The 16,702-nt window shown below is 44.1% G+C and overlaps 1 protein-coding gene across 1 annotated transcript in view; it reads left to right on the top strand.

Annotated features, from left to right (window-relative positions):
- cttnbp2 (cortactin binding protein 2) overlaps positions 1–16,702 on the top strand; it is a 71,023-nt gene that overhangs the window by 21,458 nt on the left and 32,863 nt on the right. The window contains 2 exon segments of the mRNA XM_020593404.1: positions 11,638–11,868; positions 16,348–16,702. Coding sequence (XP_020449060.1) covers positions 11,638–11,868; positions 16,348–16,702 — 586 coding nt within the window.

Here is a 16,702-nt window from a genome sequence, read left to right as displayed (position 1 = left end):
CAAACAAAGTTTAGTCTGACGCAGAGAAAGGGATCGATGGCCGGCCAGCCGGGGTTTGTCATTGGGAGAAAAAGAAGAAGCGACATTTGGAAAAACTTTAATTACATAGAAGTGGAAAAGAAAACGGAATTTGTTGTGGAAAAAGATGGGGAGAAATGTGGCCACAAAATCACACAAAATGTGTATTGAATGTACTCTTGAATCTATAAGGTAACAATAAGATAACCTTGTCTGAAATGGGTTTGACTAAAAGAAACGTTTGGTTTCATCTATACTACTAGGTACTTATACTATATTGACTGGGTTAAATAGAATTGCATTACTAAAAAGAGACTAAAATACAATTTTCATTGACTAAAACTAGACTAAAATGTCATCGGTTTTGGTCGACTAAAACTAGACTAGACTAAAAAGAGTATGAATTGACTAAAACTAATAAAAACTAAAATACCAGCTTCACACAAAGACTCGACTAAAACTAAAATGAAAACAGGCCGCCAAAAACAACTATACTGGCAAGTGTTACGGACTTTTGTTGCAATGGAAACGGTGTTTAGAATGATGGCAAGCATAGAAGAACTCCACTGTCAAGGAAACTTTCATTAACATGCCGTTAGGATTACAAGTGTAGCCATGTCCTCACTCAGAAATCATGGATATTCTGCAGATCAGATAAAAAAAAGTGGTGAAAATGAAAGCTCCTGTATACATTTGTGTAAGATGGAAGGTGAAAATGTTGTGCCAAAGTGATGTACTGTGTGTCACGTGAGCACCCACGCTCACAACCTGCTTGGAGGCTGTGGAGCCGTGCAGTGTCGCTGGGATTTCAGTCATCATCTCCATCTTCTGCCCACGACACACTGCTGCTCTTTTCTCATTGAGCCGTCTTTAATGTGGCTATTTAAGCTAAAATGCAGAACTTTCTTTGGATGCAGCTTCTCAAATGTGACACCATCCAGAATTTTTTTTTTTTTTTTTTTGTTTGTTTTGGTCCAGGTGTTCATTTTGTCACCTTAGGCTCTGAAATTGAGGTGGGCATTATAAAAAAACAATTCTGACATTAACTCTGGGTTTCCAACAGGCACGTGTTTGGTGGAAGTGTTAGACGTGTAATCAATCACCTCGTTAAATACGTGGGCTTTGCTGCTTGTTTTCTCTGAAGCCTGAAAAACCAAATATTAGATGTTATAAAGTCAGTTTCTTTTGACATTGGAACCAAATGGTTAATTAGGAAAAACCTAGGGCTGCAGCTAATGATTTTCATGATTAATCTGTGGCTATTCACAGCCTGTTGAATCTTTTGTCTTTAAAAAGGCAGAAAATAGTGGAAGACGCCATTATAAGAATCTAGAATCCAAAGAAACCAATGGATAATTCAGTTGTGCAGCCACATCTGGCAGCAGTGAACAGTTGGAAATACCTGAAACAGTCATTGGTCTATCAGATCAGTTGTAAAATATGAATTTCTGTTATGTGACACAAAGGGTTGTAACAATCTGTCCATTTTTTTTTTTTTCAGGTTTTGGGAAGTTTTTTTTCCTGATGCTATTTGAGGGTCTAAGGACAGAGGGTGTTGTACAGATTGTAAATTAGGGATTTTGGGCAATATAAATAAAATGTGACTTGACTTGGGAACCTAAAGAGTGATATCCCACTTTAGCACTGGTTCGAACACGCAGCAGCCTTTCCCAGGGTGACGGCTGACCCCCCCCCAGCCACAGCCACGATGTTCTATAAAGAGAGTTTGGCGGTTGTGGCTACGGCACTTTGGCAGGTGCCCCATCATTCAGGCTTCCTGGATTCTGGTAAAACAGTGGATCCTGAGCCTGTGGCGGCTGCTGTGGCCTCTGAGAGACACTTTGATTTCCTGCCTGGAGTATCATGGTGTTGTTTTTCAGTCTATATTTGTCTTTGTTTGTGATATGGCAGCGCGCGCATGTGTGTGTTCATGTGTCCAGGGTTGCTGAGCCCTGTGATTTTTAACTGATGTGTGATATCAGAGGAGCTGTTGGACACCCGCCCTTTGGCTTCTACCTCGGCCTTTTTCATCTCACCTCGCTTGCCAGGATGCTGGCGATACACACATTCAGGATCAGTGCACAAGTGTTTGTGTGTGCATGTGTGTGTATGCCTCTGATTGTTGACTGACAAAAATTTTCTATTCATATATGCATTAATAATGTGTCGTGTTTGTTTTTGGTTTTGTAAGATTACATATTTGCATGTGTGTGTGTTTGTGTTAACATGCTAGCAGTGGGCATTTCAGTCATGATCATTTCTGTGTGTCTGTTTTTGTGCTTTCAGGATTTTTTTTCCACCATAAGAATAGATATTCATGCGCATGACTGCTGCGCACGCGCACACGCGCACTCAAAGTAACTAATAAACACACTTGCAGCCCTATCAGATGTTGGGGGGGGGGCTTTTGTTTAATCAAGCAGCAGGCCTGTGTTGGTTTCTGTGGCATTAAGGATAAAAATAGGCTTCAAGGAGCAGGACCCTGCACACAGCTGCAAGTCATGCTGTGCGTGTGTGTGTGTGTGTGTGTGTGGGTGTGTGCATTTACTGAAATGTAGGTTTGTGTGTTTGCCTCAGTTTGTTTTGCCGAACATTTTCTTTCCTGCATTATGTTTCTGAAAACAACATTTGCATATAGCTACGGGATGGAAAAGCTTATGGGCTCTAAATGTGTTTGTATGGAGGGGTCGGTGTGTTGTGGATATGCATAAAGACATTTTAGTTTTTATTTTCCTATTTTTTTATGATTACAGGTCAGAATTTATGCATTTAGTTTTTTTTGTGTAGCTGTGATGCTACATAGCCATTTTCAGTTTCTATACCATCTTAGTCACGTAACTGGCTGACGTCCAGTGGCTCACAGGAGCCGAACAGGGTCCCAGTTAATTTTGGATGCAGTTGTGTGTGCGAGAGATTTAGGATGGGAGGGTTAGGAAGTCCTGGGAATGTTGAGCTGTCAGTGAAGGGGAGACAGAGAGAGGCTCGGCGTGCAGCGATGAAACATTACATGACAGTATAAAGTGGGTCTCTGTGCTCATTCACAGGAGGATTACTTATCATTAGATCGTAAACCACTTTTTTCACACAGCAGATAACTCAGGCACAAGCTGCAAGGATATGGGTTTGTAGTGTGTGTGTTTTCTGTCCCCTGCGTGTATTTGTTTTTTAATTTATTTTGTTTTATTGTGTGTGTGTGTGTGTGCTTATAGTATCTGGGGCTTCATCAAACTTTCATTGAGGTTGTCAGCTGAGCTCATTAAACATGAGTGGAATTCATGGCAAAAATACCACCATACGCCTCCTCAGCCGCCCCAGTCTGCATAGCAACATGTTAACAGCGGAACCGTGTGCATCTTCCTGCTGCTTTCTCTAGCGAATATCCTCACAGAAGGATGCAGCTGCTTGTCACTTTGAAAATGAGCCATATTTGTTTTGTTGATTCCACGTCACATCTTTCAGGAGATTCCTGATTCCTCACTGTGATTACAAACTAATACTGTGGAGAGAAACTTGGTTCAAACACACAAATGTTCATTTAAATTCTAATGGAGACCCCAAAGTTCCCAGAAACACCTGCTGTGACTTGTAGAAGTAAGAAACATGTTTGACTCTTACAGTTCCACTGAAGATGTGGAACAAGTTGACCCCCCCCCCCATGAATCTGATCAAAATCAATAGTTTGCAGACCTGATGCCGTGACCGGCCACTGACTGTGGTTACAGTTTGTACAGTGCCACCACTGGTTTGAAGGTAAATGGGCCTCTTACCATACGGCGGTGCTTTTTTCCAGAGAAAGTTTTGTTTGTTTACACCACTACACCTGGACAGATGAGCGTCTGCTGTGCACACAGTTCCCAAAAAGGTTATGCTTTCAATGAGCGTTCAGCAAGGATGAGAAAAATATATTTCAATTTTAAATCGGTGAGGAAAAATTAGCAGCTCTAGAATTTTTATTCATGACACACAGAGCTGCCAGCACCAATTGTGGTTTTGGGGAGCATGATGCTCCATATCTGTCATGCAGCAATACACACACACACACACACACACCTGCATTATGTTGTTTCGGACGTGTCACATGTCTCAGGTCAGATGCCCACCGACTACAGTGGCGGCAGATTGTCTCAGCCAGCCACGACAGAGCCAGATACACTGCCCATCTTATAACTCTGAACAGTGGTAGAAAGATAAGAGTGGATATGGGTTGGAGATGGTATGAGCTACGTATTCACTGATTACAGCTTAAGTCTGAGATTTGCTATTTTACTGTTTTATATTATTGTAAATAGAATATTTTTGGGCTTTGGGCTGTTGGCCAGACAAAAAGACCCAGACCTCAAATTTTATTTTTGTTGTTGCAGTTATTGCCATTAAGTCAAGGAACTTGGCCTTGTTGCAACATAACATGCAGTGTGATCTTTGGTTGGATGGTTCAGGTGATAACAGATGATGCTGTTGAGGCTCAGTGACACTTTGAACCATCAACATGTTATGTAACTGTGAGGGGTCGTAACAGTGTGTGACCTCTGCTCAGCAGAGGAGGCAGCAGTCGTCTGTTCTGCTGCTTCTTGCTCTTCTGTCCTTCCTTTTTCTCTCCTCCACTTCATCCATCTATCCATCCATCTCTCCTTCAGTCTCCTTCAGATGCTTCTGCTCCACCTCTTTCTCCCTCTGAACCCCTGTTCCTGCCATTTGTATCAATCTAATTTATGCAGTACCTCCCCCGTCCATAGCTCACCCTCTGTTATCTCTTTCTCTTTGTCACATCAGGTCCATTTGCACCTATTGATCCCTCCAGAAAAGTTAGATCCATTGTGACTGAGTCAGATGCTCACTTTCACTCCTGGGAGAGGGATCTGAGTAACAACCAACCATCATCGCCGCCATTTGTGTGTGTAGTACTTACAAAGTACTACTAAAAGCTTTACAAAAGACAAAACAAGCACGTTGGTCTGTGAGAAGCGGTGTAGTCATGTTTTACTACAGTATATTCTGTCAACATTTACAACAATTAATCAAACATGTAGCTCCAGTACATGTCATGTTTGCCTGTGTGCGTTTTTGTTTGGCTTGTGGTTGGAGCTGACGCCCGTTACCTTCAGCTGCAGGCGAAAGCTCGCCCATCTCCTAAATGTCACTGCCACATCACAGCTCGTTAACTGAAGCTTTGGGAGGATGCGCGCTGAAGCGAAGACATGCTAATTGGTATGTGCGAATGACAGATGGGCCTCCGGGTTTCTGACCTCTCCCAAGGGTCAGTGCATCCCGAGGGACCGCCCCCCGCCTGGCTGAGACACACAGACTGGGAGAGACCTCCAGTGTTTGGAGACTTCTTCTCTCACATCCTCAGCCAATCCCAGCGCCCACTGTGTTTCACTCAATGCCATTTTTCAGCTTGTCACTGCTCTGAGTTAGAAATTCATAGTTTTGAACATCAGTGCAGTGAAAAAATATACTATCAAATGTTGTGCAGGATCTCATACAGATGAGAGTTAAGTCAGTATAAGATTGTTGACTAAAACAATCCTGAGACAGTTTTTTAATAATTTGCACTATTGTATAGACATGAGTGATTCTCTCTCTATCCCTAATATGCCTGGAGTCAAATATAATAAACTCTGTAATCACAGTGAGTGGTCAAAGGTCACATGAAACAGCGATCAAGCTTAAAGGTTAGTTTTAATCAGATCAAGTCGGCCGCTGTCACACACTCCGTCGGTCACATCACAGGAAGTGATGCTCACATTCTGCTGGACACTGCTCGGTGCACGTAGTGACAGAGTATGAAAACAAAGACACAGTCAGCACAAGTATTTACCGGAGGTGGGAGTAAGTCACAAGTGCAAGTCTTAACTTTCAAGTTTCAAACAAGTCCCTAGTTGCTGTGGTGAGAGTCAAGCAGGTCCTAGTCAAGTTGTACAGAACTCAGATGATCTGATAATGTTATGGGAATATTGTGTTTACAAACCACTGCTGATTATTAATTGTGCATTTATAGGCTATAATTATTATTAGCTATTAAATAAAAAAATACCGGGGGGATCTTTGACATCACCATAACTGTAGAACACAAATCAATGTTCAAATGTATTGTTTTGTCCAACCAACATGTCTGACTTTCACTAATAGCAGCAAAACCTCACATTTGAGAAGCTGGAACCAGGAAATGTTTGGCACGATTAAGCAGTCATTAATATTGTCCACTAATCTACTAATGAGTTCATGTCAGCACTAGTTTTAACCCGGCCTTAAATTTAAGTGTCTTAAATTAGCTCCTGGAAGCATGTAGACACCCAGTGCCAGTGTGTCTGTATCCATATCTAGAAGTGTGTCAAAGGCCACCGGACTCCTACACACCTTTGACTTGGCACTTGTAGATCCTCTGACCTGGGTGACATGCGTCGCTGCATCACCATGTGAGCTTTCATGACTTTTATACCAAGGTCACCAAGATAAAATTTTGTGTACTATTTAACTTAGTGACTTAAAAAAAAAAGCAGATCCTGCATTCAGGAGCAGTCAGCTGCCTGTAAACAGACCATTAACTGATGTCGCATCCTGCTTCTTGTGGGATGTTCTGAGCCATTTGTTTGATTAGAGCATTAGGAAGAAGCTGCATTTTTTTGTACAAAGCCAACTGAATGTGAACACCTTAGTTGTACCTCTCACTTCTGGCTGCCAGTGCCTTCTCATTCACTCTCCTGGTTATTCTCTGACCCCTCTGCCTTTGACTAACCATTGATGAACCGTTGCTCTTCTTTTCTCTGCCGTGTAAAGTTTGGAGTGGCTTCTGCCTGCCTCTGCTGAGATCCTTCCTTTGCTCCAGTTGCTAGGCTGTCTTCTGCCTCGCTGCTCTCTCTCTCTCTCTTTTCTCTGTCCTTTTTATTTGTTGCTGCTCTCCTTCCTCCCAGGTTTTGTCGGCTCTCCGCCTTTCTCTTCTGACTTCCACTTTCTCCCAGTTTGTTGTTCAGTGATCCATCACTCTTCTCTGCTCTGTCTCTGGCTGCGTTCCCTGAACCCTCTCACCCACTGTGTGCCTGTAAAGGTTGATGCTAATAATACTGAGGTCTCGCTCGGAGCCCTCCTCCACTGCTGCTGCAGGGACTGTCTCTCTGTCTTCTACACACCTCTTGTAAAAACAGCAACATTGTCCCCCTCCAACCAGTATGTAAACATTCTCTTTGTACCTTGTCAAACTGTGCTGGAGGCTTCAGTTGGCTACGATTTGTGTGGTCATTTGGAGTTTCAATGCCCTCCCCTCACAGGAAGACATCAGAGATGCATCATCTTTCCTTCCACTGAATGGTGGCTGTGTTGGAGGAGAGGGGGTTCACCTTGCCTCAAAGTGCTCCTATTAGTCTGCTGAGGCTAATGCACACTTTCACAGGGCAGCACCCACTGAGTTGTGCAGCATTGTGCCATTTGATCCCTGCAGCAGACACTGGTTGTGCTGTACAGACAGAAGTAGTTGTCTGTCAGTCCAAAACAAGTGTGAATGAATTAAAAATCAATGTTTTTGTGAAATCCCATCAATGAGAGTCAACCTGTATACACACTACTATATAATGTAGCTTCCTCCTGATGACACCTAATGGGTCTGTGGGGTCAGTAGAGCCTCAGGGGAGCCAAGCATTTGACATCTGATGAGATCTCAGTGGACTCCAACCCTGATGCTGTTATAGGGTGACCTGTGACCCACAAATATTGACGAACCTTTCCACAGCTCTGAACAGGAAGAGATGCATGGAGAGGAGATGGGTTCACTTGTCCAAACACGTAGCAGAGAACCAGAGTTTGTTTTGGATTTACTGACAACGCTCATTAAAGTCTGGGTTGCATTACTTCCATTACTTGAAGAATTTCTTTGCAAAGGCAACATTAAACAATTGAGTGTACATGAGAGGATGCCGACTGTGTAAGAAATAAGACAGAGAAGCAGGTGATATTCAGAAACCTGTCTTTTATGAGTTCAGAGTTAAATAACCTCTGTCAGATCTTTGGCATAGTGAAGCAATGAAGTGACTGGATAAACAGCACTAAAATACAAGGCTAATAATTAGAGAAGAACAAGACATAATGTGGTGAAATGAGGTTCTTTTAACTCTTTTAAAAATGTATCGCCTCAAAAAGAGAGAAAAACCTGGACGACAAGTTGAGAGTGGCTGGATTTTAAACAAAGGTCTATGTGATGGCAGCTGGTGTTTAATGGTGATACCGCAGCATTTAAAATGTTTTTCATTTCTGTAAATACTAACCAATACACTTAAACAACCAAAACCCTTCAGTGTCGCCCAGTAATGATTTGATGGGGATGTGCAGAGCAGCAGCTGACTCACTGACGGCCGCGATGTCTCTGCTTCAGTGTAAATATTTACAGGGAGATCCTGGGGGATGAAGGGGAGTTTGAAGATGGCACCGCATCGCTCCTGTTGATTTAGTGTGGAGCTTCTCTTCAGATGGTGCACACAGCGCCTTCACTGCTGCCTCACAGGGGAGGCGTGTACCGTGTCTGTTGACCTGAGAAACTACTTTGATAAATAATTGTTTGAATTCAGTTTTCTGAGCAAAGATACCCAGCAGTCATTAGCAACGATGATGTTTTTCTGTGAAAGCCAATCGGTGATTTGTTAGTTCTGAAGTGTCGGTTGGACAAAACGGTGTCGGCCTATTAACTGCAGCAGACAGTTTTCACTCTGAGGTTCGCTGCAGCCGTAGTTCAGCTCTTGGTTCTGACTGGGTGATAAATTGAGTCAGTTTATTTCTAAGTAGTGCAGCTAGCTATTTAGTTTAGTGAGTTTCAAATGTTTGCAAGGTGATTAATGGTTGACTGGAGAGAAAGGTGTGTGTGTGTGTGTGTGTGTGTGTGTGTGTGTGTGTGTGTGTGTGTTTATTGCAAAGAAAAAGATATTTACAGAGAATTTCCAGCTCTCGATTTAATTGCCTTTTCCAGTCTTTCTAATCTTTTCATCTGTAGTTTCCAAATCCTTCTCTGTCTGTTTGTGTTTCTGTTTTCTCTGCGCCATGCACACACACACACACACACACACACACCTACCTACCTCTCGTCTGTGCTGTGTTTACATTGGCCCGCTCACAGTCAGTCATCAGCATCGAGACCTGCCTCATTCTTGGGATCTACCATCAGTCTTCCCGCTCTGCGCTCTTTGTGTGCGCTTGTGAGTGTGTGTATTGTCTGACTGTCCAAACTCCGTCTCCTTCTTTGGCAAAGTGTCGCGCAGCACCTTCCTGCCGTTTGTTCCTTTGTCCCTGCTGTCTGTTCTTCAGCCTCTCACACTCTGGCTCTTTGTCTTTTCTCGCCTCCACATTTAATTTAAATGTCTTGTGCCCAGTTATTAAATATTCCTCCCTCACCAACCTTCTGTTGCTGGTAGATATGAATCCTAACTCTTTTCAATAAAATCTCCTGAAAATGTTATTTCCACACCGGCACTTGACATTGTGAAAGAAAAAGTGTTTGAGCAATGAGTCCACTTGCATAGTTTACTAGATAAGAGGAGGATGATGCTTATTACCTTCATATTAGAAGAGATCCTTGTAGCCTTCACATACTCTGAGTTCTGTCCTTGTGTTTGTGTGGAATTTGTAGCTGGAGGTTTCAGCTTTTCCCCTGAGTTATTACTCTGACTTGTGGTCAGACGGTTTGGTCACCGTGCAGCTGCTTTACTGCAGCCAAGCGGTTTTTGGTAGGGTATTATTTGACTGTGAGTGGTCATCTGGTTGTGGTCAGTAGGAATAAGAGCAGGTTTGGCGCAGCTGATGTTACTGAGCTGTGCTGCACTGCAGTTTGTGCTTAAAGCACAAGCTTGGGTTTTACAGCACCTTGATCCCAGTCACTGATCCACAGAATCTGATCTTGAAACCTGGCTGGGAGAGTGCGAGGCTGGTGGGTTATAAATCTGTTATTGTGGTATCAAACCAGGGTCCAAAATTAACTTTTTGGAGGGGGCTCTTATTGAGCAGCCAAAATAATTACCACACATCTTCTGCCACTAACTAAATTATTAAGCAAAAAGATTTTTAGAAGCAACTAAAGAGGTCATTTAGAAAATACAGGTCAGTACAACTCTACACTCTTTACTGTATATACTGTAGGTGTAAGCGTGTGTTGCTTATACGTTGTTGTTCTCAGTCTAGATATTTGCATAATATTTGGGTGCAACAAAACATAGTCTCATGTCTAACATCAGAGGACCTGCTGTTGTCTACGTTTGTCTCTGTCAGGTTTGTGTTTCAGTAGTGTCACAGCTGCTGTGTGGGGCCACAGGGGAAGGATGTCAACTCTCACCCAAAAGGAGAAGGAGGAGCCGTTTGCATGAGCTGTGACACAGCTGCTTTATGTACAGTACAGCCAGTTCATATCACAGCCACTTGTTGGATACATAACTTATTGCTTTAACTGGTCTGGTCCAGGGAGTGCAGTGTGTAAAACCAGACCAGTATTGATAATAAACATTGTAACTCTCAGACAAATAATGAGTTTGCTGTTTTCTTTCTTTCTGTTGTTGGTCGTAACCGTTATGCTGCTTTCACGTGCCGTTCGGAAAGCCTGCCATCTTGGACTTTCGATTCATCTGCTAAGCGTCATTTTATTTACATGCTCGTGGACGTCAGAGCTGTGTGGTGAAGGATAAACAGTTGAGGCTGCAGCTGTGAAGTTGGACAATGTTTGAGCCGTGGTCACAGTTGGAGTCAGCTGAGGTTCGTCCAGTTAAAAAGGGCAGTTTTCAGCATTTGGCACATGCTCAGTTTAGCTTTAGAACGAATCCACCACGCCTGCTGTGGGGCACACAGTTTCTTGTGATCACGCTACGAGTCTCCTGCTCTCACCTGTCTCCATCTGTGTGTAACCCGAGAGCTGCCTGTCTGCTGCAGCGCTGAGTGTTTGTGGAGTCAGGCAGGCGGTCTCACAGCGGGCAGGGCTGAGTAGTGGGGGCTTCAGGGGCCACACTGTGGCCTGGTGGGCTGAACTGTGGAGGCCTGGGGCAGGGGCTCGTAATCGCCATGCAGATGTGCTTTCTCTCTGATCATCTGTGTGATGCGAGTGTGACCTAAAGAAAGGGCAGTCAGTGCATGTTTGCCCATTAATGAAAGGTCTGGTGCCGACAGCGACGCCTAATAGACGTCATGTTCAAAGGGTCTTCTTGGTTCCCAACCTTTTTGGCTGGTGACCCCTTAAACACAGTGGTATTTACTCGTCCCCTGATGGCTGTCAATTTTACAAGACCAAAAAAAAAGAGATTTAACAAAAATTGAACTAAGAATAATAGAATATTTTTGTTCCAAAATGTAAAGATAATTAAGACATGTCATATTCATTTTTGTGACTGCAGTGCTATTTGCTGCTGAGTCTTGACATACTGCTTCACAGCGTATCACACAGAAACTAATAGTGGAATTAATCAGGAGTCATTTCTGAAACGTATTTATTCAGCTCACTGAGATACAGGGATAACCCTGTTTCAAAATGCACCTTCTGAAGATGGAAGCTTTTAAAGATAATGTTGTGATGCTAATTCAACTTTTTAGTCCAAATGGCTGTTGAAATCCAGTTAGTGAACAGGTTGCATAACATTTTGTCCCCACCTCTTCTTTCTTCAGGCTCAGAGGAAGGAGGTGTTTCTCCAGGAGCGCTACAGCCACTACAGCCTGACCGACCCCTTCCTGGCACTTCAGAGGGACTTTGAATGTGGGGTCCCCAGAGGAGACAAGGAGCGGCGACCCCTGGGCTCCAGCCCCATCTCTGTGCTGGAGGCCGTGATGGCCCACTGCAGGAAGATGCAGGAGCGCATGTCAGCCCAGCTGGCTGCGGCCTGGGGCCGCCAAAAGAGGGTAAGACACAACGGGGCAGTGTTGTTTGAGTGGACTGTGAAAGTGAAACATCATCTGTATTGATGTGAAGGGACCATTTCAGTCCCCAGATGAAAATGTTATTAGTTTTTGCCCATCATCAGTTAAACTGTCCTTTCCAACTAGCACACGTGTTTGTTAAAGCACTTTGCAATCCTACATAGCATTTTAAAATCTAGCGGTGGAAAGAAGTGGGCCCCGAAGGGCCAGTGTATTTCTTCTACATAGACATAGAGCCTGTGCTGCTGTGTTTGACAACCTCTGAACTTATACTGCACATCATTTGCTTTTCAACATTAATCCCATTGTGTTAACTGTGTTGCTGTTAGCACTGATGTCAAAGTGCATCTAAGGTGTGAAGGAATTCAGAACCTGCCAAAACCAGAAATGAAAATCTTGTTTTGGGTATTATATGAACATGGGGGATAGATACCAGTGTGTGAACTAAATTCCTTGTTTCTGGTGTGCCATTTCTATTTTTGAAGGCCACCTCTGTGTGTCTCTGTGTGTGTCCCAGGTCTCTTTAGGTTTATGTGGCCCTGATTAACTGGGCAGCCACATGTCTGCCACGTCTCTCTCCTCCTCTGTGTTGAGGAGCATTAATGTGTGAAAGTATTTGTATGTGAGGCTGGCAGAACGAATGTGGGTGAGTAATAAAAACACACTGTGTCCGTGTGAGTGAGTGTCCTGTCCCTGAACTCTATAATAATAACAGAGATGATCTAGTTTTGAGTCAGTGGAAGCTTTGTACCCACACACATGCAAGAAGGAAGGAGGGAAAGGAAGGGAGAGGTAGGAGTTGGCTGCTTTGACAGGAAAGCTGGTTACATAGATTTCGGGGCTGCGGTTTAGTGTGTGGAAGTGTGAGTTTGCTTCCACTCATCACATGTGAATGAATGTACAGTATTTCAGATTTCGGTCTGCTTGAGTGTGTTTCAGGCGTTTTCCACAGTAGTAACAGAGCGTGGAGCCCTTTTCCCAGGTTATGCTTTTGTCTCCACTGACCTCCGCCTGCTTTAGAGATGAGTTCCTGGAGCTAAATTTCAGCACCCCTCAGGTGGTAGGACTAAAATCATGTTCCAGGAGCTCGCAGGGCTGATTGCCTGTCTGTTATTAGTTAAGCTTCAACATCATTATACAGTATATCAAGTATTAGCATAACAAGCACAGTGTGTGTGTGAACATGTACTCATTGGTTTGGAGGGGGAGTCTTCAGTCAGTTGACTGCAGGCTTAACAGCCAGTTTGTAATTTGCTTGTTGAACAACTGGTTGAGATGCTGCTCATCTCCATAACTGGCTGACTTTTTTTTTTTTTTAAAACATGTGATTAAGGAGAACTTTGGTCTCTGCTCAGCTGTGTGTGAGGAGATCAGCCTCGACAGACGCTGGGGAAATACATTTGATAAGCAAACTGGAACGTCAGCCCCTCAGGCTCCATGTTTATGAGGTTTACGAGAAGCTTCAGGTTACTGCTCGTTAGGTCCCCGTGGTGGGAAAACACTTTGTGTCCACTCACTGTGGTTCCTTCAAGACACTGGGTATCAAAAAGAAATTGCCAAGTGCTACCAGAGCTTGGTAGGATGGTACTGTATGTCTGAGGACCTGCATCAGCTGATACCTTCTGCTTTGTGTTGAAGGTTAAAAGGAACAAAAAGCAAGTGTAGCAACACATGGAAAAGAAATGGGGAAAGACAATGTATTGCACAGGAGCTGCAAAAAGACATTATAACATACAGTATATTTTGATGTTTGCCTTTGTTCCAGTTGAACGGAGGAATGGAATTGACTGAGGGAAGTGGTTTAACGGTTCTGTAAAGCCACAATGAAATTGGGGCCATGATCGTTTTGGAAACAGATTTAAAACCATATCCACAAACTGTTCTGGTCAAACAGGATCTGTCCTCACCAGGATTTTCACCAGTTCACACAACAGTACAGGAACATTTCTGACTTTTTATTTTATTTTTTATTGAGAAATAAAAATGAAAAGACCCAGAGAGAGTTATCAGGAAGTTCACATTTCTTCCACTTCACCAAGTCTGTGAAGTCTGTTTCATTTTTCTCTTCCATTCTACAACAAGACCAGGTTTCTGATTTGGAGAGTGCTGTTTTGGGGGTTATGCAGATGTTGTACATTGAAGGCTCAGACAGAAAGGTGTCCCATCAGTGTGGACATGTCCGGGGTTGATGGTGAAGTGGACTCGGACATATTGTGTTCTCAGAGCTTGGTTTTCAGATATGACACTCAAAAGGAAACAACTACCACTTCTCTGTAGCCACTGTCAACACTGACCAGAAACATAGCTCTGCAAGACAACTTTCCTCTTGAGAGTTCTTGTTTCATTTGACCTTGAGAATATGGGTAAAAGTAGAGACAGCCACCACAAAGCAGCCAATTACCCTTGTTAGCTCCACATATATCCCAGTGTCACAGTTGTGCCTAAACCATCAACAACTGGGTACGACCTCGTCAGGCAGGAGTTTGCGATTTCACTGGAACCTTAAAAATGAGCAGTGACACAGCAACAAAACCACACAGGCTCGGTGTGCTCAGTTGCTGGGTAGAGCGAGTTTCATCGGGCTGGCTGTGCTATCTTTACCCCCTCCTCCCGTTTCCACTCTTGTCACTCTCCCGTGAGTAAGCTGCTGAATTATCCATGAGGTCTTAGGCAGTTGTACGCAGCACACTTTGATTCCATGCACGAGTATAATGAACCCCCCCACTCACTTATCTCCTCCTCCATGAATCAGTCATGAATTTGGAGGAAACTGCCCCTCCCCTCCACTACAGCGACAACACTCACAGCAGTGACGAAGGATCACTGTTGGTTTTTGGAGGTAAAAGTGCAGCAGGAAGCACGTCCACGACCACCGGAGCTGAAATTCCTTTTTCTCAAAATAGTCCTCAGGCCTCCTCCTTTGCTGGCTTCTTCTCTCGTCCCCAGTGCTCTACTGTCGCTGAATAGGCAGCTTCATTCTGCTTCAAGATGAGCTGGTTCCTTTTCATGTGCGAGGACTGAGCTCTTAAAGCGGTTTGAAATGTTCTTCAGCAGGTTAATGTCTATTGTTTCACTGTGTCGATAGCAGCACAATGAGCTTATGCATATGGGCGACAAGTGTGAGAAAAGATTTGACGTACTCTGCTGCACATGCGGTGAAGAAGGTTAACAACTTCATTCTGCTGCTAAATTACATTACCTAAAGAAAACCATATCATGGGAGCTTTGTCTTGGCAAACAAAACAGTGGGTCACTGCTACATAGAGGTTCTATGTGTAGCTGTCATCACTGTGCTGAGGTAATTCTCTTGCAAGTGTGAGGACGGAGCAGAAATGACAGTTACTGTGAGAACTTTCCAAGCTGGCTAGTGTTGTGCTGTCTGGTTAGACATGGCCAGAAGAAGACCTTGAATTTAAAGTCTAAAGCTTGAAAGTTTCAGATTACAGCTATTTCAGATCCCTGTCTTGGATTCAAAAGGGGAGAAACATTACTCTGTTTGCACTTACACCTCAGACGAAGCAATCTGGCTGCTGCTGTGTGATGACTGGTCCTAGTGTGGATGTGTGGAGCTGAATGAATGTGAGGCAGATGCTGAGCACCATCCTGTCTAAATAAAGCTATAAGAAGGCTATGCTTAATCTTAGCTGCTCAGTGTGTCACCACCTTCACAGCATCCCTAAATTTGTTCTTCAGTGGCATTAGGCTGACTTGCAGCAGACATGATCCGCACCCAATTAGCAGCTAGTCATAGCACCTCCTTTTGAGTAACAACTGGCATTCCCTTGGCAGGGCTCCCTCTTGCTTATGAACCTGTCACTCCTCCTCAGCATCAGCAGGCAGTGATATGTACTCCCTGATGTAAGGAGCAGGGGAAGGAAGGGAGTCTCTTTCGGGACGGGGGTCGTGGGATGTACACTCCTCTGAGACTTGTAAGAGTGATGGAGTTTTGCTAGCTGGGTGGAGAAGCCCAGTTAAGCCCTGTTACCCTCTGTGCAGCCAGCTTTGAGCTAACAATAGCAGCAACGCTCCAGATATAGAGGCTTTGACAAGTCATCAAAATTCAGCCGTGAAGAGATTGTGTCTCTGTGCATAGACATACTTTTTCCCTAAGCCATTGCATGGATTAATGAAATGTCTCCGCTTATTTATCTACCTTTCCTGACTGTTTATCTGACTGGTCTCCTTTAGAAAACTGGTGGGGCTCAAGTTAGCTTTGTGGCTAACGAATGACTCAGTATTCATTGATTGCAGTGGATTAGGAAGGTCTCATCTTTAAGGAGTTGGAAAATGAAAGTGGTTTTTTTTTCGGCCAGTAAATGACTTCAACAATGAATTGATTAGAAGTAATAGTCTCCCCATTACCTATTTGATTAACTGACTAGTCATTTCTGTACCAGGTAAAGGTTGTGTGTTTGTGTGGGTCTACTAAGCCCAGATGACTGTGTGTATTTTTTCTTCCAGCTGGAGATGGAGAAGCTACAGCTCCAGAGTCTGGAGCAGGAACACCGCAAGCTGACTGCACAGCTGAAGGACGAGCGTGAGAAGAATAAGCACATCGTCATGATGCTGGTGCGTGAATGCAAGCAGCTTGCCACGCGGGTTGTAGAGGAGTCGCAGCGATTTGATGAACTCCAGGCTCGCCTAGATGAGGAGAGTCGCACCTCTGGGCGGCTGCAGGAGGAGCTGAGCACCGAGCGGCAGCGTAGTCAGCAGATGGAGGCCAAGATGGAAAAGCAGCTGTCGGAGTTCGACACAGAACGGGAGCATCTGCGCGCCAGGCTGGGCCGCGAGGAGGCCGAGAGCCAGAGCCTGCGGC

Source organism: Monopterus albus, unplaced genomic scaffold, assembly GCF_001952655.1.
Source record: "Monopterus albus unplaced genomic scaffold, M_albus_1.0 scaffold19.1, whole genome shotgun sequence".
Lineage (NCBI taxonomy): Eukaryota > Metazoa > Chordata > Actinopteri > Synbranchiformes > Synbranchidae > Monopterus > Monopterus albus.
Note: the sequence above shows the minus strand (reverse complement) of the source record. Positions and strands in the feature narration are given on the sequence as shown.